Source organism: Mobula hypostoma, chromosome 1 (genome assembly GCF_963921235.1).
Source record: "Mobula hypostoma chromosome 1, sMobHyp1.1, whole genome shotgun sequence".
Lineage (NCBI taxonomy): Eukaryota > Metazoa > Chordata > Chondrichthyes > Myliobatiformes > Myliobatidae > Mobula > Mobula hypostoma.
The window spans coordinates 231,814,269-231,840,760 of NC_086097.1; the positions used below are offsets into that span (position 1 = coordinate 231,814,269).

The following is a 26,492-nucleotide window of genomic DNA, read 5'->3' on the forward strand; positions in this document are numbered from 1 at the left end:
GATACTTTAATAAGCGAGCGTTGCTGCGAGAGGGAAGCGCGGAGACAGAAAGTTCTCGCAGAATGAAATAGAGAATGTTTGGTATGTTTGTAATAAAATTTGGGGGATACATGCATTCTGAAAATATGCATTGCATTTATGTCATTGTTGTGCTTGTTCGCCAGCTGTTCCAAGCCCACGTCTGCACTTTATGAAGTCAAAAGGGTGACAGCTCTTTTTTTTCTCTCTCTCAAAGGGATCCTTCATTGCCTCCAATCACTGCCTACCCTAGTTCTACACAAACGTTCACCTGGGTAAAATAAATCGAAAACGTGGTTATCTCTTCTCGTGGAAGTACGGGAACCGTACTTAATTGTGCGCTTTGATTTTAATCTTTGAATTTATAGTCTCTTATGCGGCGAATATCGCTTGAAACATGGACACTACTGCCGGGTTGGCTAAGATTAATGAAAGAAATTTGAACAGCGCACCTGACTTTGGAACATCAAGTTTTTCTTTTTTTAAAAAGGGCAATATTTCTCCCCTCACTGCGGGAAGCTGGTCGCTCCTACAAGACAATGCAGGCAAAATAGTGTTGAGGCTGTTGCCCGCCTAACCTTGCATACCATGCCTGCAAGTTTCGTCGTTCCAAACAATTCGCTACTAAATTAACTGAAATAGTCACAAGACAGGTGCAGTGAATGTTTATCAGCCTTGTCTCGTTGATTTTCCTGTATGTACGCTTTTAATTTTAAAATGTCTACGAGTTTAAAGTCGGTGTCAAATTCCTTTCCTTGAAAGTTAAACGGTTGTGCTTTTAGTTAGAGGCTTTAACGCCGGAGTTCAAAGGCTTTGCTGTACCCTCTCCACTCAATCATTTTCACATTCTATTCCCTCAGTTATCTCTCTGTATCTGGCACCCTGTCTCTGATTGCTTCAGTCCTCCCGTCTCTACCTATCTGTGAGACTAGAGATATAAACGAGACGCGCAGAGAGCTTCAGTCTTTCTGCGGACCAGTTTTGCTGGGGTCATGTTGTATGTTAGGATCGACGCTGCTGTGGAGGCGCTGCGGAGCCCGTGTTTAAGTCAGCACTGTGTGAATCCAATCAGGATCTCCAGTTTCCCAGTGAATTGTGCTCAAGGCGCTGCCTCCTCTCAAATAGCTCTGCAGAGAGCAGAGACACGCACTCTACCGCCCAGAACCTAGACATACTGGTCTTAAGACACACTGGACTTCTACAAACACCTGACTGATGGCAAACCACCATTAGGTCGGCATCTTACTTTCCACACTCTTTTCAGATGTTCGACGGCCTGGTTCAAGTGTAGCATGCCTGCTGTGATAGTACTGGATGATTTTGTGGTTATTTATCGTGCCTTTAGCTCTTATCTATTATATTTCTTATCTCGGAATTATCTTACTCTAGTCTGGCGTAACTAAGGCATATTACTTACTGTTCTTTTTGGGCCTATCTATATCGATGTGTGGTTTCTGTAATTTCTGGCCAACTTATCTTTTGATACCTCAGCGTTTTCGCTACTTTTGGAAATCTAATTACTTTCCAGTTTGCAAGTTGTCGATATGTCTTGGCCAGTTCTGTAGGGGCATGTGGTTATTACCGGGATTCTAAGTGCAAGACATTTGTATCTGGATGTAGTCAGCGCGTTAATGTCATTTTATGTATTGAGGTCTTCAAATGGCGCAGCGTTGGGGGGAAGTCTTTACACGCCAGAGCCGAGGCTCAGCATGTTTCGTCACACGCTTGCCTTGCGAACTCGTTTCGGGAGGAATGCTAAAGGTCTTCCAAACCCGACATTTAAAGACAGAGCTCGCGATGGCTCGGATTGGTATCGTGTAGAAACCTGTGCCGGTAAACCAGGTTGGTAAACGGCAAAGCATGTAGACTCTATGTGGGTACGTTGTCCATTGATTGACCCCCCCCGCCCTTCCTCATTCACGCACTCTCCGTTACATTTGCGGGATGTTGAACTTTCCACTGTTGAATTTTAAAGTCTCCTAACTTCCCTCAGGAGAGATTGGGGCGGGGGGGGGGATGTTGATAGTCGGTTTGTAAGGAATTTTATGGCGGCGGGTAGTTTTGTGACTGCGCAGCAGTTTCGTTCTTACTTTGACCGGTAGCGAATGCTCACCCGGGGCAGTTTAAAAGGCCGCGAGTAACTATTTCATGGTCAATATACGAACGAAAATTTTAGAGAAATTGATTTTCATTGAAGAGACCACGCACTTTAAAGTGATGTACTGGTAGGATCTTCCCACCGAACACGCGTGGAACAATCTGCCTAAAGAGATGGACCCCAGGGGAGATGGACTCCAGCAAATACACTTGAAAGATCAGTCGTAAATGATTCTTCGACCGTTTAACTATTATCAAATTGCTTTGTACTTTAAAAGAACACCTAGAATTGTTCAGGGGGTTTGTTTTGAAAGAGGTATTTAAGAGCGATACAATTGTTCCGTTTGTCTAGTGGGCGACAGAACGATAAAAGGAGATTCGAGCTAATTTAATTAACAACGAACTCGAGAACTGGCTTTCTTACTGTGTGTGTATCTCTCTCTCTCTCTGTCTCTCTCTCTCTCTCTCTCTCTCTCTCTCTCTCTCTCTCTCTCTCTCTCTCTCTCTCTGTCATTGATTTTTACACTTACAGACTATTTGTTTTGGACCATTCTCCAGGACCGCACTTCGGCGTTTGGACTTCTCGGAACCTGGATGGACCCGAATGAACCTGACTGGTCAAACGTGGCAAAGCACTTCGCCCCAAACGGTTTCAGCTCATCGCCTGACCAGGGTTACTTAAAGTTTGCTGGTCGCCACCACAGTGGAGGTGAGGGCAGCTCAGGGTCGGAAGAAAGCCTGAGGTTGGCGGAATCCTCGGTTCCCACTCTGGACACGAATAGGAACCATCTCCTGCAGCGGAGGCCAGTTGACGCCTGCCTTCCCTTTGGACACACTTCACAAGAGCACGCCACCTTCATGACGGATCTGGATCAGTCAGGCAAACTGTTTCTGCCCAGAGGGATTAAAAGGGAATATGTGACACATCCATCGATTGATATGTACCAAAGTTTGCCTGTGACATCCGTGCAGGGTCCGAGTACCTACCCTCACGATGTTCCTAACAACTTCATGCACTCCAGTACAAGTTCACCCGTCTATGTTCCCACTACCAGGGTTAGCTCCATGATCCAGACCATCCCCTATCTCCAAGGTAGCGGATCGAGCCAGCAGAGCCACCCCGTTACTAACCACTCGGTCTGGACTCAACCTGCCTCGGAAAGCTCAACTTACAGCTCCAGCAGACCTCACGAAATGGTTTCCAGCAGATTCTCCTTCTCTCCCAGTCCGCCCATTTCAAACGGAGCTTCTCGAGATTCTGGTTACCATAACAGTCTGAATGGCAGAGATCAGTACACTGGTGCTTTGGCCAGGCCTCTTAATGGATCTTATCCCAGCCCTTACACTTCTTACGTTGGGCCGCAGTTGGCTTCGGCTTGGACTGCAGCAAGTTCCTTTGAAAGCCCAATGCTGCAGAGCTTGCAAAGCAGACCTGCAAACATACCAGTGCGGGGACCCAATGGAGGTAAGTCACCCCCATCTGCGTCAGACACTTGTGTTAAGACCGACAATCGTTAGCTTGTTATTCCTTATTCTCCCTCTGATATAGTCGTACCTGATCTACGTGGTGGGACTGTTCCATCCTTAAACTGGGAACATTTTTAACTGCAAAAAAAATATTGTGAGCGTTGTAGTTTATTGTACTGTTTCTGCGTGTGATACCTGAACATTTTGAACTGCAGATTCCCAGCCTCGCATTACATTCTTGGATTCGTCAGGAGTGTTTATCATTAAGGAACTTCTGGCTTCTGTTTAATAGTAGCGAACGAAATTCTGCACGGGTATTTTCGTTTTGTTACTAAAACAGGGATAGGAGAGGATGAGAGCGGGTGATCTACAGTATGTGACTGTAGATCAGTCATGGCGCATCCAAATATGGTATAGTGTACAAAGCATCAATTTCACCAAAAATTATGCGAATCAAAATAATCCGACCACAATTCGTGTGTAGAGTTTTGAGATCAGTTTATTTACATACATTCGATCAGTGAGAATATTTTAAGCATATCATAAACAGCACAATTACTACATATGACAAACTTTGCTAATATCGGAGCACATTCAAAAAGCGCATGACAAAACACCATTGTTAAATCTGCGAGTACACCAAAATCGGAGGACGTGAGATGAAAAATAAAACACCAGGTTATATTTCCTGGACACATCCAAAAATTTTGAAATATACATTCTAAAAAAATTTCCTACAGTAATTGTGTTAGCAGTCGATTAGACTGGTAACTTTACATGTCACAAACAATTCGTGTTGCCTAATAAACGGGAACGACAACCGCCACATAATTGTGTGAACTGCACAATTATTTCCTTTTCGATAAATCCACACTGACATATTCTGTTTCACAGTTCTCATTCAACGACAGTTTACAGCCATTGAAATAGGCCCATTTTGGTAAATAGATTATACTGTAATAATAATCACAAGAACTTAATGTCTTTTACTCAGCGCGGAACAATATTCGCGCATTCCGCAAACGTTTGTATTACCTGTACACCTCAGTCATAATTTCATGATTCTTTACCTCATTAAATCTTACTGTACAGAAGGAGGCCTGTAGGCTCATTAACTTTATTCCGGGTCTCACCTGCCACAGTCCCTTTTCCCACTTATTCTCTCTCAAATATTCATGTCAATCCTTGATCTTAATCATTAGTGTATCGTATTCTGGAGATGACACTAAATTAAAATGCGACTTATTGTTATTACATTATTGTCTATATTTTGGGAATATGGATGTTTTCTCCACGTCGAGAATCAATAAACGCCTATGTGTTAGAGGATCTATATGCACTGATCGCTGACACACAGGAGCCCATACAACATACACACACACACACACACACACACACACACACACACACACACACACACACATCTCTTTTCTAGTCTAATTTAAGTAGCAAGCTAATCTGAAAATGTTACTGAATTAGTAGTAATAATATAATAAGGACTTTTTAAAAAAAATCCAAACACTGCCTAACTTTTCAGACAAGTCTGAAAAGTTCATTGTGAAATGAACTCCCACGGGGAGTAATTACGTTATTGACGTGTAACATCGGTGATATCGAACGCATTGCAGTTTATCGTAATCTCAGCTAGTATTACTCTCCTATTTATGAACAAAATAACAGATATTCGAATGAAAAGAATAAAGATTCGCCACCTTTGCCTAACAACTAACAGCTGAAAGTAAACTGAGAACCTTGAACAAGACTAGGTTTAGAAAAACAAAATGCTGGAGGAACTCAGCAGGCCAGGCAGCATCTATGGGAAAGAGTAAGCAGTCGACGTTTCGGTCAGAGACCCTTTACTTCTCCTCTGACTTCCTTTCCAGTCCTGAGGAGGTTCTTGGCACGAAAAGTCGACTGTTTACTATTTTCCATAGAAGTTGCCCGGCCAGGCATATGTGTGTTGCTTTGGATTTCCAGCATATGCAGATTTTCTTGTGTTAGATTTTAGAAAACAGCCCTTATATTATTTATCTCTTTCCCTTGCATTCATCCTATAGACCGGCAGTTAATTTATTTGAATTGATAATTTTGTGATATCCATTAAAGAGTACCCCCCCCCCCAGAACAAGTTACCAAAAGTATCAACTTCCTTTCTCTGGACCATATGCTGGCCAGCCCTGAAACCCAACAGCACTGGTGACCATGTCCTGGTCTCACTTTATCCTGCCTCTGCGAACACATTTATTTCAATCAGAGATTTTGTCCGTCGGTTCACGGTTAGCAATTTACACCGAAGGGACATGCAGTACAGGAAAACGGAAATTCCCCAAACCAAACGGATTTGAGAATATCAGCATTTGAAGTCGTTCTTCGGAAAAGGCGCGTTACATTAGTTAAAACATTTTCTATTTACACCCTAGTCTCAAATTTAGGTATAATTTTAATTAAAGTCATTCTAGTTAATGTTCTGCATTTGACATTCTGTGCATTTTTAAATTTAAGCTTTATCTAACCAATGTCAAAAAAAATGGTCTACAGTCTTCCCGAAAGTCAAATTGCCCAAGCAACATAAACAATTCTTTAAATAAATTCGTAAAACGAAATTGTCATAATCCTGGCGAGCTGTTAATTTGCATATTCATGATATTGTAATATCGACCTCCCAGACCATAGGAACAGCAGATTGCCGCGCATGGGTGGTGAAAAAGGTTACCAGCAATCTTTACCGTAGGCGCTTTACACCGTTTACTGGTTCGGACCAGTAAAGATTTTTAAAAAGCCTTGCTGCAAAGGTCAAACCGCAAATCCGAAAATCAAGTTTAATTTCTTCCATATGCTCCTTTTAGTGACGTTAGTCGTTCTTATCTTGTCTGACGAACTTTTAAGGGATAAAATGATTTCAAGAACAAGATGTCCATTGCAGTTTGTATTAAAGACAAACACTTAACACAGTTGTACTAAATATAAACTTGGAAGTAATTAATTAAATATGTAAGTTGTCTTTAAGTATAACATAGATGTCCCTTTTGATAGCCCATAGCGACATGCCGCAGTGCGACCCCCAAGGCTTGTCCCGAGTTATCAGTACTTTGGAGTTCCGCCATGTTCGGAGTAAAAGTTATTGTTTATTCCAGTATCTGATTATATTGATAGAGGGTTTATTTCCTAACTGATGTGAACAAAGCCGTAGGAGTAAAATCAGGATCATAGGTAGCAACTCAATTCGGGTCGCAAATCGGAGTCTCAGGATCACAGTCAGATTCTCGGATCAGAATCTAAATGCCACTCTTTATTCAATGTACTTCACAATCTAAAATCTGTAACAGCTAATTCTTACAATCAAACATAAAGGAACACTGCATTTTTTTTTGTAAAGCCAAGACTCGCAAATCTGCAGTTACATTTGCACGGTAGACCAGGTAAATCAAAACGAAACAAAAATTACTCCTCTGTACTGAGTTTTAAGTCTTTAGATGAAGTTAGCTGGTTGTTTTTACAATATTTCACATTGGATACTTGCACATATAATAGTGAATGGAATCTTTCAGTATGAAGTTTTATAAGATCACTGCAGATAGCGGAGTAAGTTATTTTACAATAAGTTACACATCACGCAGATGGATCAATTTTATTGAATCTCCACTGCGGCAGAAACAGTTTTTGGACCAACTGATGGAAAATATGAAATGAATTTTAGGAAATAGGATTTAGTTAAATTCACACAAAATGCTGGAGGAACTCAACAACCCGGGCAACGTCTATGGAAAAGAGTAAACGTCGACTTTTCGGGCCGAGATCCTTCATCATGAGTTCTGATGAAGGGTCTCGGCCTGAAACATCGACTGTATTCTTTTCCATAGATGCTGCCTGGCCTGCTGAGATCCTCCAGCATTTGTGTGCATTGTTTGGATTTCCAGCATTTGCAGATTTTCTATTGTTTGTGTTGAAATAAATTTAGTCCTTATAATCAATACCATCAGTCCGAAACTTTTGAAACGTAACTATTTCGCCCCGGACTGACAAACCCCATAGAAAATGGTACATAAAGTCTCGCTGTTCTTTTGAGTAATGTATTTGGATGCTATTTTTTGTACAGAGTTGAGGTTGCTGCAGACAATTTACATCCAATCAAATGTTTGTCTCTAGCCTCCCCGCATTTTGCCTTTGGAATGTGAACTTTTGTCGCTAAAAACAGACATGGTCTGCAAGGTCCAAACACGCACTGCAAAGAAAACTCAGAACTGACAAGGGTTCCACTTCCTTCAACCAAAACAATATTGCATGGATTTTATGGAGTGCGTATATGCTGATGAATTGTAGAAACAATAATTTCAGCGATGGAATAGAAAGTGATACTCCAGTGCATTGAACCAGGCTTTCGGAAAAAGCCTGTCGTTTTGCCTGGGTCTCTCATTTTTTCTCCATGTTTCATACATTTACAATTTTCGGTGTTTTCTCCCTTGCATTTAGCACACTGTCGCTTTTAAGTCTAACCATCCCCACCGTTTCGTTACATAGAGCCGAGACGGCGATAATCACCTTTCAGTGCAAAACCACACCATTTGGCAATGGATCCAGACGTTAACCTACTTGCTCCCTTTGGAGCCACCATTGTTACATCTCTTCAGTTAGATATTAAAGCGCATTGTAAATGTAGAAACGATTGTGCTGAACCAATTAACGTTTAAACTACCCGCAAAGTAAACTGTTAGACTGTGGAAACACCTCAGCTTGTTTGAAGACAGCGTTTATACAGCAACTGCTGAGAATATGTTTATGAAGGATTAATTCTCTCCTTTCGCTGCTTTGATGTTTGTTGTTGGAGCGATCAATCTGGGAGACATTGTCTCGAGTAATTCTTTGTAGTGTAGGCTTGCAGGTTACCTATAAATCCTTCCAACAATTTTGCAGCAGCCCTTTACCAGGACGTTACACCTCCCCATGTCCCCTTCAGTCATTTTCATGGAAGAAATTACCAAGATTTCAAGAAGAGTTGTGCAATCGAAACATAAAATGTTGAAATTACACGCGCTATTATAATAGTATAATATCTCTAGCAAGAAGTGTTTATTTTCTGAAATAAGATCATTTTGTTTATAAATCCCACGAGGATTCCCTATTCATTTATCATCATTATTAACTCGGACAATTATAGGAAGGTCCGGCCGTCCTATTTGGCGTTATAAAGGAATTGATTTATAGCCCAAGGCTGTAGGTCGAACGCTTTTATATGGTGGGAGAAAAGTGCGCAGAGCGCGTGTTGCTTTACTTGGAAAGTCCCCGATAAAAGTGGCCCAAGGTTGGAATATAGGAGGGTGGTGAATTTTCGGGCAGGATGAGGGTTAATTAATTTCCAGCGGAGGGCTTTGCTTTAATCAACCGCTGTGTAAGGCGTTGACAATCTTGAAGTAATGTGGTTCGATTACATTTAGTACCAAAATGTAGCAACTGTTAGCAATGAAGGACAGATCTGCTGTATTTGGGGCAGGAAAGAAGGTGGTTAACTATCCAGATGTTTACCACGTCAGAATCATATTTACACTATATATACAACGATGAAAAGACTAGAAAGATTGCCAGATTTGTAGTCAAGAAAGGTTTGTGCTTTTACAACGCATTAACATTTTAGGAACCGTATATACCAAGTGAGTATTCTCAGTCTGAAGAAGGCGGATATGCTGAAAGTTTCTACTTTAACATCTATGGGTTCTGGTTCCTTGTCTCTGATGTTTTCATGCCTATGAAATCAAAACAAATTACTGGAAATAATTAGAGGGTCAGGCAACTTGCTTTGAAAGAGAGGAAAAATCATCTCCAACGCCCGCCCTTCATGCTACATTGTATTTTTAGTAATCAATACGGAACAAGTAGTCGCAAAATAAAAACCTGCAGATGCTGGAAAGCTAAAATAAAAGCAGAGAACGCTGGGAACACTTCACAAGTCAGGGCGCGTGTGTAGAGAGAGAAACAAAGTTAATGTTTTGGTCGGGAGAGCTTTGTTCTGAAAGTTAACTCACAGACACGGCCTGACAGGAATATTTCCAGCATTTTCTCTGTACGTTACAGTATACATGCAAATCCACTTCTTCATTGGTTATTTTTTCACTGTTACATTTTTCGTTTGACCTAATCTTTAGAATTATATTTTCTCCAATTTATACATCGCAGTGCAGGATTAACACAGAAGAGTTAATATTGAACTAAGCAACGAAGCTCTGCCAATCTGAATCTTTCTTCAAAATGAAAGTTTTGCATTTAACGAAATACACATAGCTTTGCGTCTTGATAGGTTATATTACACTTGATTCACTACCCACACTCTGCTTGCAGTGACTGTATTGATTAGCTAAAATAAAGTTTCTGCTCATCTTAGGACCGCTGATCTTCACCACAACCGATAGGGTAGGAAAAACAACAGATACGACTATCCATTAAAATAACAATAACCCACTGGACTTCAGAAGAATCATCTCAATGAATCCTATGGGATATTGAAATATGGATATGGTGTCTGTGTTTCCCATATTGGGGGCTAGAAGACACAGCATCGGAATTGAAGAACGTCCCTTTAGAACAGAGATGAGAAGGAATTTCTTTAGCCAGCCGGTGGTGAATCTGGAATTCATTGCCACAGACGGCCAAGTCATTGGATATAGTTAAAGCGGAGGTTGTTAAGTTCTTGATTAGTAAGCATGACAAAGGATTCAGGAAGAAGGCAGGAGAATGGGTTGAGAGGGAAATAAAGTCACCCATGATGGAATGGCGGAGCAGACTCGATAGGCCGAATGGTCTCATCCAACTCCTATATCTTATGGCCTAAGTCGACCCTTTTGTTTAAAATGTTTTGGATGAATGGAAGGCAGACCATTTGAGCAGACGTAGCATTTATCTAGGCGGCATTATTTAGTTGCAGTATTTCTGTATTTGGAAGCTGCTCAGTACAATGGGCGGCAGGTTTATTATTTAGATGATAAGTGCACAGGTTGGTAATTTAGCAAATCAGTAAATCAGATATTCTTAGGTGTTTAGACTTGGAACTAGGTGAGCGTAACTCCAGTTAGCCGCTGGTCACGATTTGTGAAAAAAATAACTTCTCCAGTGAGCATGGATACTCATTGGGGAAATAATACATAAGGATTTATGTAATAAGCCAACCGATACCCATTTAACACGCACAAAATTCTGGAGGAACTCACGACGTTTCCGGCCGAAACCCCTTCGGCAGGATCATTTACCCGTTTAATGCTTTCCTCTACCAATCCAACAGTAAAAAAAAATCCGTTTAATTTCGGGACTAGTCACCTCATCTTAAAAACTAGAGTGAGAAAATTCAGACCAAGGCTTATTTTTTAAAATGCCAACGAACCCAACTTTCACCCTAAACCAGGCCTTTGTTTTCAGTAAGTACGTTGTCACAGCAAATCAACTCCCTGTTGCAATGGCCGAACCACTTCCTTTAAAAATGGTTTTCACCCAAGGTTCTCGGAAAGGACCCGGCGTACAGCAGAACAATTGCACTAAAACAAAAATAAAATTTGAAACTCAAGGGGTCGGACATTAAAATCGTAATTCAATTCTTCTACAAACTGAGAACAAATATGAGAAGACATTCCTATTGGTAATGTTCAGCGTTACTATTAGAACTTAAAATGTAAGCAATATTGGAGCACATGATTTTTGAAAAAAATACATTTTTTCAAAGATAATTTAAAACTCGGGAGTTAGTAAATACTGAGGTGGTCAAAGAGGACAGGCTCGCTGTACAAAGGCATTCCAGGACCTACTACCAAAGTGCTTTACGGACAATGATACATTTTTGGATGGTAGTCATTATAATGACAGAATATTGATTCGTTGTAATTGTTTCACATAGTCTTGTTAGAAGATGATAAGTGTATTATTTCAATAACTTTCTTTATGTTGGTGGACGGCAGAGCTGCTGGAGGAGCTGTCCGAAGCCCGCGAATGTGTCAATTGTGGCTCCATGTCCACTCCCCTGTGGCGACGCGACGGCACCGGCCATTACTTGTGCAACGCCTGCGGTTTGTACCATAAGATGAACGGACTCAGCCGACCTCTTATCAAACCTCAGAAGAGAATGGTAAGCGGCTTATGTAACCCCGCCAGTCCAATCCAGATGCAGCAGGTACTACCTTTAATATAAATGATCACTAGAGTCTGCAAGGTAGCAATACTTCTTAGAATATAATGCAAAGTTTGAGCTTCTGTTAATTAGAAAAAAAGAATGGCATTTTTAATGCAGTCCAGTAAAATTGTGTATTTCAATCCTTTAATTGACTTCGGTACTCTAAAGCCAGTACTTGAAACCATTTAGTGTCCAGTGTATCAGTAGATACACTCAGCAACTGTATATGTATTTTAGAAGATGATGCTGTGATTGTAAAGGATCCGCTATGATAATGATGACATTATTCACCCATAATGACCAGCTACGCTAAACATTTATTTATCAGTTAGGGTTTGCCCCAATGCAGGATTTTACAGGAATATATAGATGCATCCCAGAACTCATCTACACTTCCTATTAAATCACATTTTGGAAAAATTATAAAATAATACGGACAATGTTGAGAAATATTCACGATTCCTATAACATGCCGATCTAGTTTTGATTGGTGATTACTAAAATTTAAATTTGTCCACACCAACGTACAATTGAAGGAGCATCATACTGAGAATAGTCTAACGTAGAGAAGCCAACGACGTTCCGAATAAATCGAAAATGAAAACAGCGTCTAAGTGGAAGTGCACAACACTCCGTAGTTATGGCCGAATCTTCCCTATTAGGCAAAACAGACTTGTAACCAACTCCCCCAGATTTCTCCTAGCTCTCGTTTCATATGAAGTGAGACCAGTAAAACTGTGCATTTTAATCCTTTAATCGACTATGGTAACCAACCTTCTGTACTCTATACTTGAAACGGGATTACTTTATTTTTAAACTATAAGCAGAATATAGAAAAAGAGATGTAATTTTCGCCGTCAGGCCATGAAAGGGTTTATGTTCAATTTTTTCCCCCTCTTGCTGTGTGTGGAATCAAAAGAGTCTGGCGTTACGTGACAAAAATGTGTTGGCATTCGCGTGCTACGTACTGTATAAAGCAGAAGTGGTGTTAAAGAAATTCCGAGGCAAAATTTATCCCAAACGAGAAGATTTCTTCCTCCCAAATCTGGCATCACATTTATTGCATCTGTTTACCAGCTTGGTTAATAATAGTGTTAATCTCGTTAAGAGCCTCGATTAGTTTTTCCAATTACTACGCTATTCGCAATTGGCTGTTTTCTTTTTAAAAAGGGAATCACATCAACTGCTGTGTTAAAAAGAGACTTTAAAAGGTCTTTTGTGGGAAAACATTGAACCCCCCTAGCCACTTAATTTAACGAGGCAAATGGTTACTGTGAGGTGAGATAAAGCGACAGGGAATATTCCGTAGCTTGCAATGCTGAGCTACAACAGCCCCCACTAAAATAAGGAGATAAAGGCAATCACGGTGGTGATTGTAGCGCTTTTTTTGGTCCACAATTAGGATTAGGTTTTGTTGTAGGAGTCCAGGTTATTTTTGGTCCCTAGTACTGCAAAAACAAGTTGGAATTTTCAGATTTATTGTAAGATAACTGACGGTTGGATCAAAAGAACAAGTCGATAATTAAGAAAAAAGTTAGCAGCAATTTAAAATGTTGAAACTTCACCTACAATTAAACGTATACCCACCCCGTTCTTCACAACTAAACTTTGAACTTCCACGCCAGGCTCTTGCTAATATGGTTTTTCCAGGTAATGATAGACCTGCAATGACGCAATTGGAGAGAAGTGAAGGCTGTGACTTGAACTTAGATGTATTTAATAATTTACCACAATCTTCAGTCAGCAGGCAAACATAAAGGAACATAGACTCTATTTGCAAGCTGTAAATGTACAAATTAATCTGCCTTCCTAGTTGTTGAAGGATGTGTTTATGGGTTCATTTGTGCACTATTCTTTGTAAATGTTCCCCGGGGATCAATTGGCTGAACGTTTGCATCTGGGTCACAGATTAGTAGTTAAATTTCCCCCACAGAGAGGAAAGAGTCCTGGGAGATTCTCCACTGGAGAGCACCACTGTTTCGGACACTGTAGTAGAATTTACTTTCCATGGTGGTTTGAAAGAAAGAAAAACTTTTGGCACTAAGTTTGAAGAACTACTGAGATTTCTTGGAGTTTTGACTAAGATATACACCTCAGTGAACGTCACTAAAACATATTATCTGCTGAGTTCAAATTGATTGACATTACATCAGTGGACTGCATGTTAAAAGTACTTCACTGGCAGTGAGTCGCTTCCACATGTCATACAAGATGCTTTATAAACGCAGGAAGAGTGAGATTTAAAAAAAATCAAAATTCCAACATGTTCCAAAATATCGTGGCATGGTAGCGTAAGGCTTTACCATACCAGTGACCTGGGTTCAGTCCTGCTGGTATCTGTAAGGAGTATGTACTTTCTCCCTGTGTGACCACATGGGTTTCCTCCAGGTGCTCTGGTTTCCTCCCACATTCCAAAGATGTATGCATTTGTAAGGCTTAGTAAGTCATGTATGTTATTCTGGTGCCAATACCATATGCTATGTGGCACTGGAAGGCACGGCGGCACTTGCAGGCACACGTTATGGTATTGTATTGGTCATTGACACAAATAATGCATTTCACTGTACGTTTCCATATTTTGATGTGCACGTGACAAGATAAAGCTAATCTCTCTGAATTATAACCAAGAAGGTCAGTAAGAAAATAATTTGTATAGTTCTTGGTTAAAAGGAATAAGTTGATTATATCATTGACTTTATGATGGTTAATTTTTGGAGATGCACCTTCCTATACTTTCCACCCCCTGCAAATGTTGCTTGGTACAGGGAAAACTTTGTTATATGTTCCCTGCACCCTCTATTTTGATGTTACATGTTTTCTTACTGTCTCCCAATTTTGAGAAGATGTGCGTCACCACCTTTCCAAGGCCATCCAGCAATATACAATAAATGTTAAAATTTGCCAGTAATGCCTGTATCCCACAAAAAAACACTGTTTAATCTCTTCCATAGCACATTTTATGCTTTTCTTTAATGTAGCCTGCAATCCTGAATTCCACCGTCCCCCGGGTTAATGGTAGGGATCCATGGCATGAAAAAGGTTGGGAACCCTTGTCTTAGAGCAAAGTCTAGGAACACTACATTAGGCTGTGGTTCTGCAGCATCCTGGAATACCTGTCTCAGGTCATTTCTGCAGAGGATGGAGGTCAGACAAACATACTTGCTTGGCATTGAGGCCATGAATTGAAGTGAGAGGGGCAATAAAGTTACTGGCTTCATAAGCTCACATTCAGTGATATGCTTTTGAAAAGACTTGTAAGTAGCACTCCAGGAAAAAGATGAACAGTCGCAGGGCAAGAGTTCTCGTGCCAGCCACTTTAAGTTGGACTGCTTTGAAGCTGTCTGCCAGAGCTAATTTTATGCCCCTTTGCTAACTGACCTTGTAATATTATTTTTGCAGTCAAACCATTCTAATATCAGGGAATACCAGGGGATTTATTATGTGTTCTTAAACACAATGAAAGAGTTCCATAAAATGCTTTTGATAGGTTTATGGATTTTGGCCCAGAACCCACTGGATTTGGATATTTTAACTCTTTCCGATGATTATATGATTTTTGCACTGTAAAATCCAGTGTAATTGCAAGAAAGGGACTTTTGGGAACTTGGGTTCATTGAGCTGTGTGATAGATTATTGATAATGACAATTTAAGGATAGAGAAAAAAACAAATGAAAGAGCAGCAGAATGATGTTGGGAGGGATAATAAATCGCGATGGAATAGCAGAGTAGACTTGAATGGCTGAATGGCCAAATTATTCTCCTATGTCTTATGGTCTTATGATTTGTGAGGAATATTATTTCATTGTTCCATTCCTTGGACCTCAAGTTGAGTATTATGTTAGGCAGGAAGTAGCGAGTGGGAGTAAAGGGGGCCTTTTCTGGTTGGTTGCCAGTGACTAGTGGTGTTCCCCAGGGGTCAATATTGGGGCTGCTACTTTTCACATTGTGTGTCAATGATTTAGATAATGGAATTGATGGCTTTGTGGCAAAGTCTGCGGATGATACGAAGATAGGTGGAGGGGTAGGTAGTGCTGAGGAAGCAATGTGTTCGCAGCAGGGCTTAGGCAAATTGGAAGAATGGGCAAAAATGGGCAATACAGTGTTGGGAAATGTATGATAATGCATTTCGGTAAAAGGAACAAAAGTGCGGACTATTATCTAAATGGGGAGAATATTCGAACATCAGAGGTGCAGAGGAACTTAGGAGTCCTCGTACAAGACACTCAGAAGGTTAATTTACAGGTTGAGTCTGTTGCTAAAGAAGGCAAATGCTATGTGGGCATTTATTTCAAGGTGAATAGAGCATAAAAGCAAAGAGATAATGCTGAGGCTTTGTAAGACACTAGTCAGGCTGCACTTGGAGTATTGTCAGCAGTTTTGGGCCCCATATCTCAGAAAGGATGTGTTGTCATTGGAGAGAGTCCAGAGCAGATTTATGAGGACAATTCTAGAATGAAGGGGTTAACATATGAGGAGCTTTGGCAGCTTTGTGCCTGTAATTACTGGAATTTAGAAGAATGTGTGAGAATCTCATTGAAACCTACCAAATGTGGCAAGGACTAGATAGGGTGGATGCGTAGAGAATATTTCCCATGGTGGGGTTATCCAGAACTGGAGGGCACAGCCTCAAAATTGAGGGGCAACCTTTTAGAACTGAAGTAAGAACAGAGGTAAGGAGGAGTATTTTTAGCCAGAGAGTAGCAAATCCGTGGAATGCTCTGCCACAGACTACGGTGGAGGCCAAGTTTGTGGGGATATTTAGTTTCTTTATTGATCAGGGCATCAAAGAAAATGGCAAGAAGGCAGGCATATGGGGTTGAGTGGGATCTATGATCAGCCATGATGGAATGGTGGAGCAGACTTGATGGGCTGAATGGCCTAATTCTGCACCTATGTCTTATGGTCCATAAAACATGTAATTTGAACAGGATCTGAAGACACAAATTGTCAGCCCTAAAGGCTGCAATGAATTTCTTACACACTTATGGCTCAAATGAAGTCCACAAGGTGGAGTCTAAAAGCAAAATGACAATTAAAAAAGGTTCAGCAAGACTAATTGTAGAATTCTGCTCCTTGTCCAGCAAATAGTAAGAAAATAGAGCTTATTGCTGAGCTCACTACAAATCATAAAGAATTTTAATGCACTAATAGCACTGGCAGTAAGGTAAAATAGCCTTTAGATTTTTTCCCCTGAATCATAGAACCCTACAGCAGAGACACAACCCCTTTAGGCCACGTAGACTATGACAAACTCTCATCCTGCCCAGTCCCATTGATCAGCACCCAGACCATAGCCCTTCGTGTCCTTCCCATCCATGTACTTATCCAAATTTCTCTTAACTGTTGAAGTCAAACCTGCATCCACCACTCCAACTGGCAGCTTGTTCCACACTCTCACCACCTTCTGAGTGAAGAACCTGCCCCTCAGGTTCCTCTTAAACATTTCACCTTTCACCATGAGCTTCAGTTCTGGTCTCACCCAACCTGGGGAGAAAATGCCTACTTGTATTTACCCTACCTATGTCCCTCATAATCTTGTATACCTAGTTTGCATCTGTATTATCTAGCTGTGAGTAACGTTGCTCCGAATTCTATCACAATCATCATAATTAAATACTGAACAGAATATAGCAACAGAAATGGGTATTTAATTCCTTATACCTGCTCTGCCACTTCATGGGATCTTGGCTGATTATAAACGTAACTTTAGTGAGCCAAGTTTATCCACCTCAGATTTAAGATTGGCAATTGATCTAGCAATGCCTTTGGAAGAGACAATTCTAGATTTCTTCTTCCCAACTTCTAGAAATGCAGCTTCTCTTTCTCTTAGGGTCCAGATTACATGTCTTGATCTGGACCCTGAAACGTTGACTCTTTAATCTTCTCCTTTGACATTGCCTGCTCCAGCACTTTGTGTGTGTTGCAATAGCTTTTTTTTTAGTGGTTTTTGAGCCACACAGATTGTGGAAACATATAAGTTTACACTTTGAAGTTTATCTTCACTCCTTGTTGAAGTTTACTGGAGTTGATGTGACAGGACGGCATATGGTGCGACTAATCTAGGAGGCTTCACATCTTGATTCGAAGCCTGCAATTGAACCAGTTCAGTTATAGTACATGTTTTATATGGCTGCAATTCCAGAGCTATGAAACAACTCTATAACTCCATAAAAGTACATTGGTTGTAAATGGTTAAACATACACCTGGTTGAGGGTAAACTTCAATAATATTCCAAAGAACACAGCTATATTTTCTTCGTGAGTTCTTTTTGAATGTGACTGATGTAGGTATTTTTTCACTATGTAGTGGAACCTCACCCAGATACTAATTCGATACCATTTTCTAAATGTAATCTAATTTAATAGTTTGCCTGTGTTGGTCATAGAATTATAGAGAGGTACAGCACAGAAACAGGCCTTTTGGCCCATTTAGTCCATACCGAAACAATTTAAACTGCCTAACTCCAACGACCCTGCACCAGGATCATAGCCTTTCATATCCCTACTATCCATATACCTATCCAAACTTCTCTTAAACTTCAAAATCGAGCTTGTGTGCACCACTTGTGCTGGCAGCTCATTCCACACTCTTAACAACCCTCTGAGTGAAGAAGTTTCTCCTCATGTTCCCCTTAAACTTCTCACCTTTCACCCTTAACCCAAGCCCTCTGGTTGTAGTCCCACCCCAACCTCACTGGAAAAAGCCTGCTTGCACTTACCCTATCTATACCCCTCATAATTTTGTATATCTCTATCAAATCTCCTCGATCTTCTGCGTTCCAAAGAATACAGCCCTAACCTATTCAATCTTTCATGATAACTTGGGTCCTCCAGACCCGGCAACAACCTTGTAAACCATGTACTCTTTCAACCTTGTTTACATCTTTCCAGCTTGGTAGGTGACCAAAATTGCACACAGTGTGCAGTTGTGTGCATTTAATCTGGAACCTCCCGCGAAAGAGCCCCGTACTGAAGCGAGACTGAAAAAAATTAAAATGAAAATATAATAGGCATTAAAATCAAAACATAATAGGCATCGTGCCTATAAAGTTTTGTGATATTCTGTCTCCCTTGGATTGAATGGAGACAATATGATATGCTGTCAACAAGAAGGTGAAAAGCTTATAAATGTATTCACTCGTATTGTCTATTGAGTCGCTCATTCTGTTTACAATTAACATTCAATATATTTGCATTTGTCCCTTTTTCGGGAGTTCTAATAAAATGTCTAAATTTTAGAAAAATTTACCAGGATGTTGCCAGGACTTGAGGACATGACTCATAGGGAAAGGTTGACTAGGTTAGGACTTTATTCCTTAGAGCATAGGAGGATTTGTTAGAGATATACAAAATTTTGAGGGGCTTTTTCCACTGAGGTTGGGTGGGACTACAAGTTGAGGTCATTGGTTAAGGGTGAAAGGTGAAATGTTTAAGGGGAACACGAGAGGGAACTTCTTCACATTAAATCAAAGACAAGGCAACAAAACATTTCTGCATCCAAATTTTGGCAGAATGCTTTTCACAAGAGGTAGAGGGTGGTAGTGGAATGATGTTCTTTCTGATTGGAAGTCTGTGACCAGTGTTGTACAAAAGGGATTAATGTTGGAAACTTAGATGTTATGAAGTATGTTAACAACTTGGACGCGAATGTAGGAGGTATTGTTAGTAAGTTTGCAGATGATATGATAAAGTATAGTGTTCTGAATCATGATGAAGGTTGTCTAAGTGTATGGCATGATATAGATTGGTTGGAAAATTGGGTGGAGTATGGGCAGATGGAATTAATCCCAATAAGTACACAAGGTAATGCATTTTGGGAAGTCAAATTTGGGTAGGATATATACAGTAAATGAAGAGCTACAGAAAAATAGTTATGAACAAAGATCTCAGGATCCTTGTCCATAGTTCCCTGAAAGTGCTCACATAGATAGATAGGGTGGCGGAGAAGGCACATGACATGCTTCTTTTCACAGGCTGTGTAACGGAATATAAGAGTCGGATGCTATTTTGCAATGTGAAAGGTTAGGCTGCACTTTGAGTTTTATGCCCAGTTGTGGTCACAGAATTGTAGGAAAGATGTGATTATGCTGGTGAGAGTGCAGGTGAGCTTCTCCTGGGTGAAAGGACCTTAGTTATGGGGAAGGACCAAATAAGCTGGACTTCTTTTCCCTGGAGTGAAGGAGACTGAAGAGTGAAATGATAGAAATAAACATAATTATGAGAGACATTGGTAGGGATAGATAGCTTTATCATTGATAGCATCATCAAAAGCAAGAAGTTCTAAGGCAAGGTGTAAGAGTTCCAAAGGGGAACTGAACAGTAAGTTTTTTACAGAAAGTCATTGGTATCCAGAATGTGTTGCCAGTGAAGATAAGGAATCAGATATAAAAATGATATTTAAGCGTCAAGTATTTAAATATTTAAATAGGCAGGGCAGAAAAAGATACACATGGATAAATGTGGATAGGCTTCAAGGTTAGTTTAGATGTGATGGGTTGAAAGGACTTATTCTTTGCTGTACAACTCTATGACTCTTATTTCATGGTGGCTTGATTGATAATTTTAAACTTGAGATTGAGAAATCCATGATAGTAAGGAATATTGGATGTAGACAGGTAGCTGGAGCTGGGTCGCAGGTCACTTAATGAGCCTTAAGCTTATTAAATGATGGCACAGGCTTGAGGAAAAAATGTCCCGCTCACATTCATAATTTATATATTTCAGAATCAGAATCAGGTTTATTATCACCGGCATGTGACGTGAAACTTGTTAACAGCAGCAGCAGTTCAAAGCAATACATAATCCAGCAGAGAAAAATATATAATAATACACAAAATAATAATAATAAATAAGCAAGTAAATCAATTACATATATTGAATAGATTTTAAAAAGTGCAAAAACAGAAATACTGTATATTAAAAAGAAGTGAGGTAGAGTCAAAAGATTCAATGTCCATTCAGGAATCGGATGGCAGAGGGAAAGAAGCTGTTCCTGAATCATTGAAATTGTGTAAAATTGTGTAAAATTGTGTCGTTAGCAATTTTAGCTTTGCTTCAACATAGAACCACAGAACCGTAGAACACTACAGCACAGAAAACAGGCCATTCGGCCCTTCTCATCTGTGCCAAAACATTATTCCGCTAGTCCCATTGACCTGCATCCAGTTCATAATCCTCCAGACCTCTCCCATTACTTTCCAATTTATTCTTAAAACTTAAAGAGTGGGCCCGCATTTACCACATCAGATGGCAGCTCGTTCCACACTCCCACCACTCTCTGAGTGAAGAAGTTCCCCCTAGGCCTTTCCCCTTTCACCCTAAAGACATGTCCTCTCGTATTTATCTCTCCTAATCTAAATGGAAAGAGCCTATTCACATTTACTCTGTCTATACCCTTCATAATTTTGTAAACCTCTATCAAATCTCCCCTCATTCTTCTATGCTCCAAGGAATAAAGTCCTGACCTGTTCAATCTTTCCATGTCACTCAACTCCTGAAGACCTGGTAACATCCTAGTAAATCTTCTCTGCACTCCTTCAATCTTACTGATATCCTTACTGATAGTTAGGTGACCAGAACTGTACACAATACTCCAAATTTGGCCTTACCAATGTCTTATACAACCTCCCCATAACATCCCAACTCCTATACTCAATACTTTGATTTATGAATACCAGGATGCCAAAAGCCTTCTTTATAACCCTGTCTATCTGTGACACTACTTTCAGGGAATTATGTGTCTGAACTCCCAAATCTCTTTGTTCCTCCGCACTCCTCAGTGCCCTACCATTTACTGTGTATGGCCTACCTTGATTTGTCCTTTCAAAATGCAACACCTCACACTTGTCTGCATTGAATTCCATCTGCCATTTTCTAGCCCATTTTCCCAGTTGGTCCAGATCCCTCTGCAGGCTTTGAAAGCCCTCCTCGCTGTCCACAACCCCTCCAACCTTAGTGTCATCAGCAAACTTGCTGATGCAATTTACCACATTATTATCTAGATAATAATATGACAGATTGTATTTTGCAGCTATTTTCTGAACATTTTAAAAATACAAGATTACAGTATTAACAGGAAAAAAATGATTACAATAACAATAATTGTAACCTTTTATAATTTGTGCATCATGTCTAATAGTCTGGTTATTTGTGTGTTATTGTCTTCCAGTCCTCCACCAGGCGAATTGGTCTGGCTTGTGCCAACTGTCATACAAGTACTACTACTTTGTGGCGTAGGAACGCAGAAGGCGAGCCTGTCTGCAATGCTTGTGGACTTTACATGAAACTTCATGGGGTATGTCACTTTCTTCCATTAGCGACCAATTGCATATCAAAATTTTTCTGCATTGGGAGAATTTCAAGGAAGTAGTTGCAGATAACATTAATGGACAAGTAAATCTGTAATGACTGCATTGCATCTGTTCAGGAAAGACACACAAACCGACTTGTTTTGAGTATATTCATATCTGAATGGCATCAAAGGAAAATACATTTTAATCTTGATCGTTTGGCTCCTGCTCATGCTTCAGCGAATATTAATTTCTATCCGTAACACTAAGCGGTTTGTAGATATTCCATTATATTTGATGGTGGTATGTAGTTATTTTACTAACATTAGGCTTTGAGAATTATGAATTTTCCAATGCGCCAAAATGAAAATTTTAAAGTGTAAAATGCTTAACTTAGTTGTTTCTCAGTTGGTTATTGCACAATCAGTTTTCACTTCACTAACATACTTCCCTTTATGTCCAAAGGTTCCAAGGCCACTGGCAATGAAGAAAGAAGGAATCCAGACGAGAAAAAGGAAACCTAAAAATTTAAGCAAGTCCAAGAGCACTTCAAGTGGGTCTGAGATTATTAATTGAAAGAATCTTAAGAGATAAGTATTATAACCACCTCCAACAACGTGCCTGATTGGCTTAAATAATATTTTGCAGGTACAAGCAATACAGTCACCATGACTCCATCTTCTTCATCATCATCTACATCCAATCAGGAGGAGATACCCAGAGTGAAAAGTTGCTCACCCTCTAGCCAGACTACAGTTGCAGCTTCTGGGGTAATCTTTTCATTACGAACGTTCTAATCCAATCTTTACATTATTAAAAGCAGTCATTATTTGTAGGTCATATATAGTCATAAATTCTCAAGTCATATAAACAAGTAAATAGATCTCTCAGTTAGAAATAATATGAAAAAAGAAAGTGGTTATCAAAATGAATTTTTTTCCCCAATGGAGTGGAAGTTTTAAGGTAATCATTCTGTAACAATAACATTGGGGAATTGTTAACTTTTTTTATTATGGGGAACGTGGAGGTACAGATTTGAAAACTTTGGTGATTATGTTGATTCACTCCACTGCTCAAAGCTGAGGGATCAGAATTAACAAGGTAGTGAAGTGTCTCCCTTCTTCAATTTAAAATATCTTATTCCATTGGATGTCCAGTCCGAAAGACTAAGAGCAATTAACTATCTTGCTGAATTGCTGGAACTTACATATAAATTGAAGTATGATGTACTCTAAATATAGTCTACTCTATTCCTAAAATGTTGTTTTATTCCATTTAGTTAGATTACCAAAATCAAAAGAGATTAAATACAAAGATCTTGAAGATCTGAGAGGCAATTGGTTGTTGTGATTGGCAGCTTACAGCTCTATTCACATGGTGTAGTGGACGCCCTCCCTCACTGAAATGTTCTTTCGATTCCTTTAAGTGGGAAAGATTAGAAACCAAGTTTTTAATGAAATCAAGTGGCTTTATAAAATGATTGAATAGTTCATCTCAGACTCGGGATATGCTGAAAGAAATCAGGTAAATTGTGCAAATTTCAATGTTTGATCATAACAGTTAATTACCAGCCACAGAAAGGGCCTGGTTCAAGCTGTTACTCAAAAATTTTCTTTTGGAAAATGTTTGAGAAAAGCTTTTTTTATGTAAGGGCTGTTACTTTTAAACAACTGTACAGAGAGAACTAAATTAATGTCTTATCAAAAGTTGCCGGTAGTAAGGTGGTTTCTCACTTGCAGTGGCATGAGGAGAGTTGGGTAAATGACATAACTGTTTAATTTTAGATTCACTTGCTTATTAAAATAAAAGTTTTATTTGAATGGCCCTTCACTTTGCTAACTGACTTTAGCATTTGTTTGGTTGTGTACTGTATGTCACTCAGTCAGATGCAATTTAAATGTTCTCTAATCTTTTTTTGTCTGGCCAATCTGAACAATGTCAGGCAAAGGAGAGAGCAGTGGTCCAGGAAATATTGTTCTTGCGTTTGTAGATCAACAATAGGGCTATGCAAGGTCAAGTCACTTCATCTGAAATTTGTGTCTTATCAGTTAGTTTTGGTGGGGTACTATAATTCTAATTGACTCACCACCCTATTCTTATGTATATATTTGTAAATCATCCTGGGCTCAATATATTTCATATTTTTAGATGTTTCGTCAATTAAAAGTTCAAAAGTTCAAAATTCAAAGTAAATTTATTATTAAAGTATGTACTGTATATGGCACCATATACAATAGAATCAATGAAAAACTACACAGAAACTTTGGCAACCAACTAACGTGTCAAAGAAGACAATCTGTGCAAATACAAAAAATGATAATAATAATAAATAAACAGTAAGTGAATAATGCTGAGAACATGAGTTGTAGAGTCCTTGAAAGCGAGTGCGTAGGTTGTGGAATCAGGCTCAGAGCTGAGGTGAGTGAAGATATTATGTTTTTTCTATTGCTAAGGAGAAGGTTTGTTGCTAGTACTAAGGGGAACTACTTGAGAAGTCTGAAGGTAACTAAGTCACCTGGACCAGATGGACAATAACCCAGGGTTTAGAAAGAAGTAGCTGAAGAGATGTGAAGGCATTAGTAATGTTCTTTCAAGAGTCACGAGATCCTGGAATGGTTGGCGAGGACTGGACAATTGCAAATGTCACTCCACACTTTAAGAAGGCAGGGAGGCAGAAAAAAGGAAATTACAGGCCAGTTAGACTGACTTCTGTGATTTGAAAGATGTTGTTTATTATTAAAGGTTTTGGGTTACTTGAAGGCAGGTGACAAAATAGGCCAAATTCAGCATGATTTTCTTGGAACTCTTGCCTGATGAATCTGTTGGAATTCTTTGACAAAATAACAGGCAGGATAGACAAATGAGAATTGGTGGATGTTTTTATTTGGATTGTCGGAAGACCTTTGACAGAGTGCCCCACAGGAGGCTGCTTAACTACAGGAAAGATGCTAGCATGGATAGAAGATTGATTGACCGGCAGGAGGCAAAGAATTGGAATAAAGTGGGCCTTTTCTGGCTGGCTGCCAGTAACTTGTGTTGTTCCACAGGAGTTAGTGTTGGGACCACTCTTTTACATGTTATATGTCAAAGGTTACGGGGGAGAAGGGAGGAGAATGGGGTTAAGGGCATTAATAAATCAGCCATGATGCAATGGTAGAGCAGACTCGATCAGCCAAACAGCCTAATTCTTCTTTTATGTCTTAGAGTGATGTGGTCTCAGTTATCCTCCTTGATTCAAGAGACTGATGGTTGAAGGGTAATATCTGTTGCAAAAATAATATTGGTAATATAAAGATGGAAAAATGAACACAAGCATTAAAAAAGGCAAATATTCTAGTTTTTCCTAGTTTTGATTGGAAGAAGCACTTGCCAAAATTTCTCTTACTTGTTTCTTTCTACTGACTGCGACTTTGCAGGACTATCAACCCTTCCAGCAGGCAATGTGGACAGATGATGAACAGCTCCATGGAGTCAGATAACAGCAAATCTCTGAACATAACTTCCACCCTCTCTCCAAGGAAAGGCACATCCTCCAGCAGCCAGTAAAGCTGCCTGCTTATTTTGGATCCGTTTAGTTTTATTTAACAAAAAAAAAAGCTGTGATGAGTACTATCAGAATATCGATGGACCAGATGCCAAAACTGATGCAAAGAAACAGCAGAGGAGTGTTCAGTACTGTAGTCAAGAGTAAACTGACATTACCTCACTTTCACTGGTGTGCTTGACGGAAGCAAACCTCCCACATTACTGTTTGTTCCTGCAATGATTCTGTATGGAAACAAGTTATTTTTGAAATGACAACTGACACTGAAGGTTAGTTAATGCAATGTGAATTCTGAAAGTTCCCATGTAGTCATTGACTTCACGGTGGTCAGTGTTTATGAAACAGGGTAACAAGCGGATGCGTTCTTCTACATAATGAAAACTTCATTGTACAAAACAAAATGCAATTAGCATTGCAGTAATCAGTGTTAAATCAAAATGGTTCAAAATTAAACAACCTTCTTGTAATGAATGTAAACCTTCTAAGTTAATGGTACTTATGTAATTTAAAGAAAATAACTAATTCTGTATCTGTAACAGGATACTTCATTCATTTTCTGTCTTTTAAGAATCATCCGTGTAGTCTTTTTGGTAGTTTGGGAAAAGAAGCATTATGTTAAGAACAAATTTCCTCTCAGGTAAATTCGATGTTGTATTACCTTTTGTAAGTTTTGTAAAGAAAAACACGTCAATATCATCTGTCTATAGGTTAAATATATGCAAGACAAAATGAAATGCAAACTTTACTACCTATGTGATGAAGTGTAAATACTTTACTGAAACAGTTGTCTTGAGGATTGTTGGCTCTGATAATGCAAAGTGTATAGAAAGACAAACTGGTATTTAGGCCGGTCCATGCATTTTTATTGTCATTGCTTGTATTGTTATTTGTTCCTTGAAAACAGATTAAAAGGTGACATTTTTGAAAATA

General features: G+C 39.6%; 1 protein-coding gene across 5 annotated transcripts; it reads left to right on the forward strand.

Annotated features, from left to right (window-relative positions):
• The first annotated feature begins 59 nt into the window (after nt 1–59).
• On the forward strand, nt 60–26,492 carry LOC134355687 (GATA-binding factor 6-B-like). Of its 5 annotated transcripts, none has more exons than XM_063065974.1 (7): nt 60–81; nt 2,648–3,580; nt 11,517–11,728; nt 21,898–22,023; nt 22,484–22,571; nt 22,667–22,788; nt 25,435–26,492. In XM_063065974.1, the coding sequence occupies exons 1-7, from the start codon at nt 75–77 to the stop codon at nt 25,495–25,497; spliced, it is 1,551 nt and encodes a 516-aa protein (XP_062922044.1). In that variant the 5' UTR covers nt 60–74; the 3' UTR covers nt 25,498–26,492. The 5 variants fall into 5 exon arrangements, with proteins under 5 accessions (XP_062922044.1, XP_062922059.1, XP_062922067.1 ...); XM_063065989.1 differs by having other exon boundaries at nt 11,517–11,683; XM_063065997.1 differs by lacking the exon at nt 60–81 and adding an exon at nt 970–1,251 and having other exon boundaries at nt 2,674–3,580.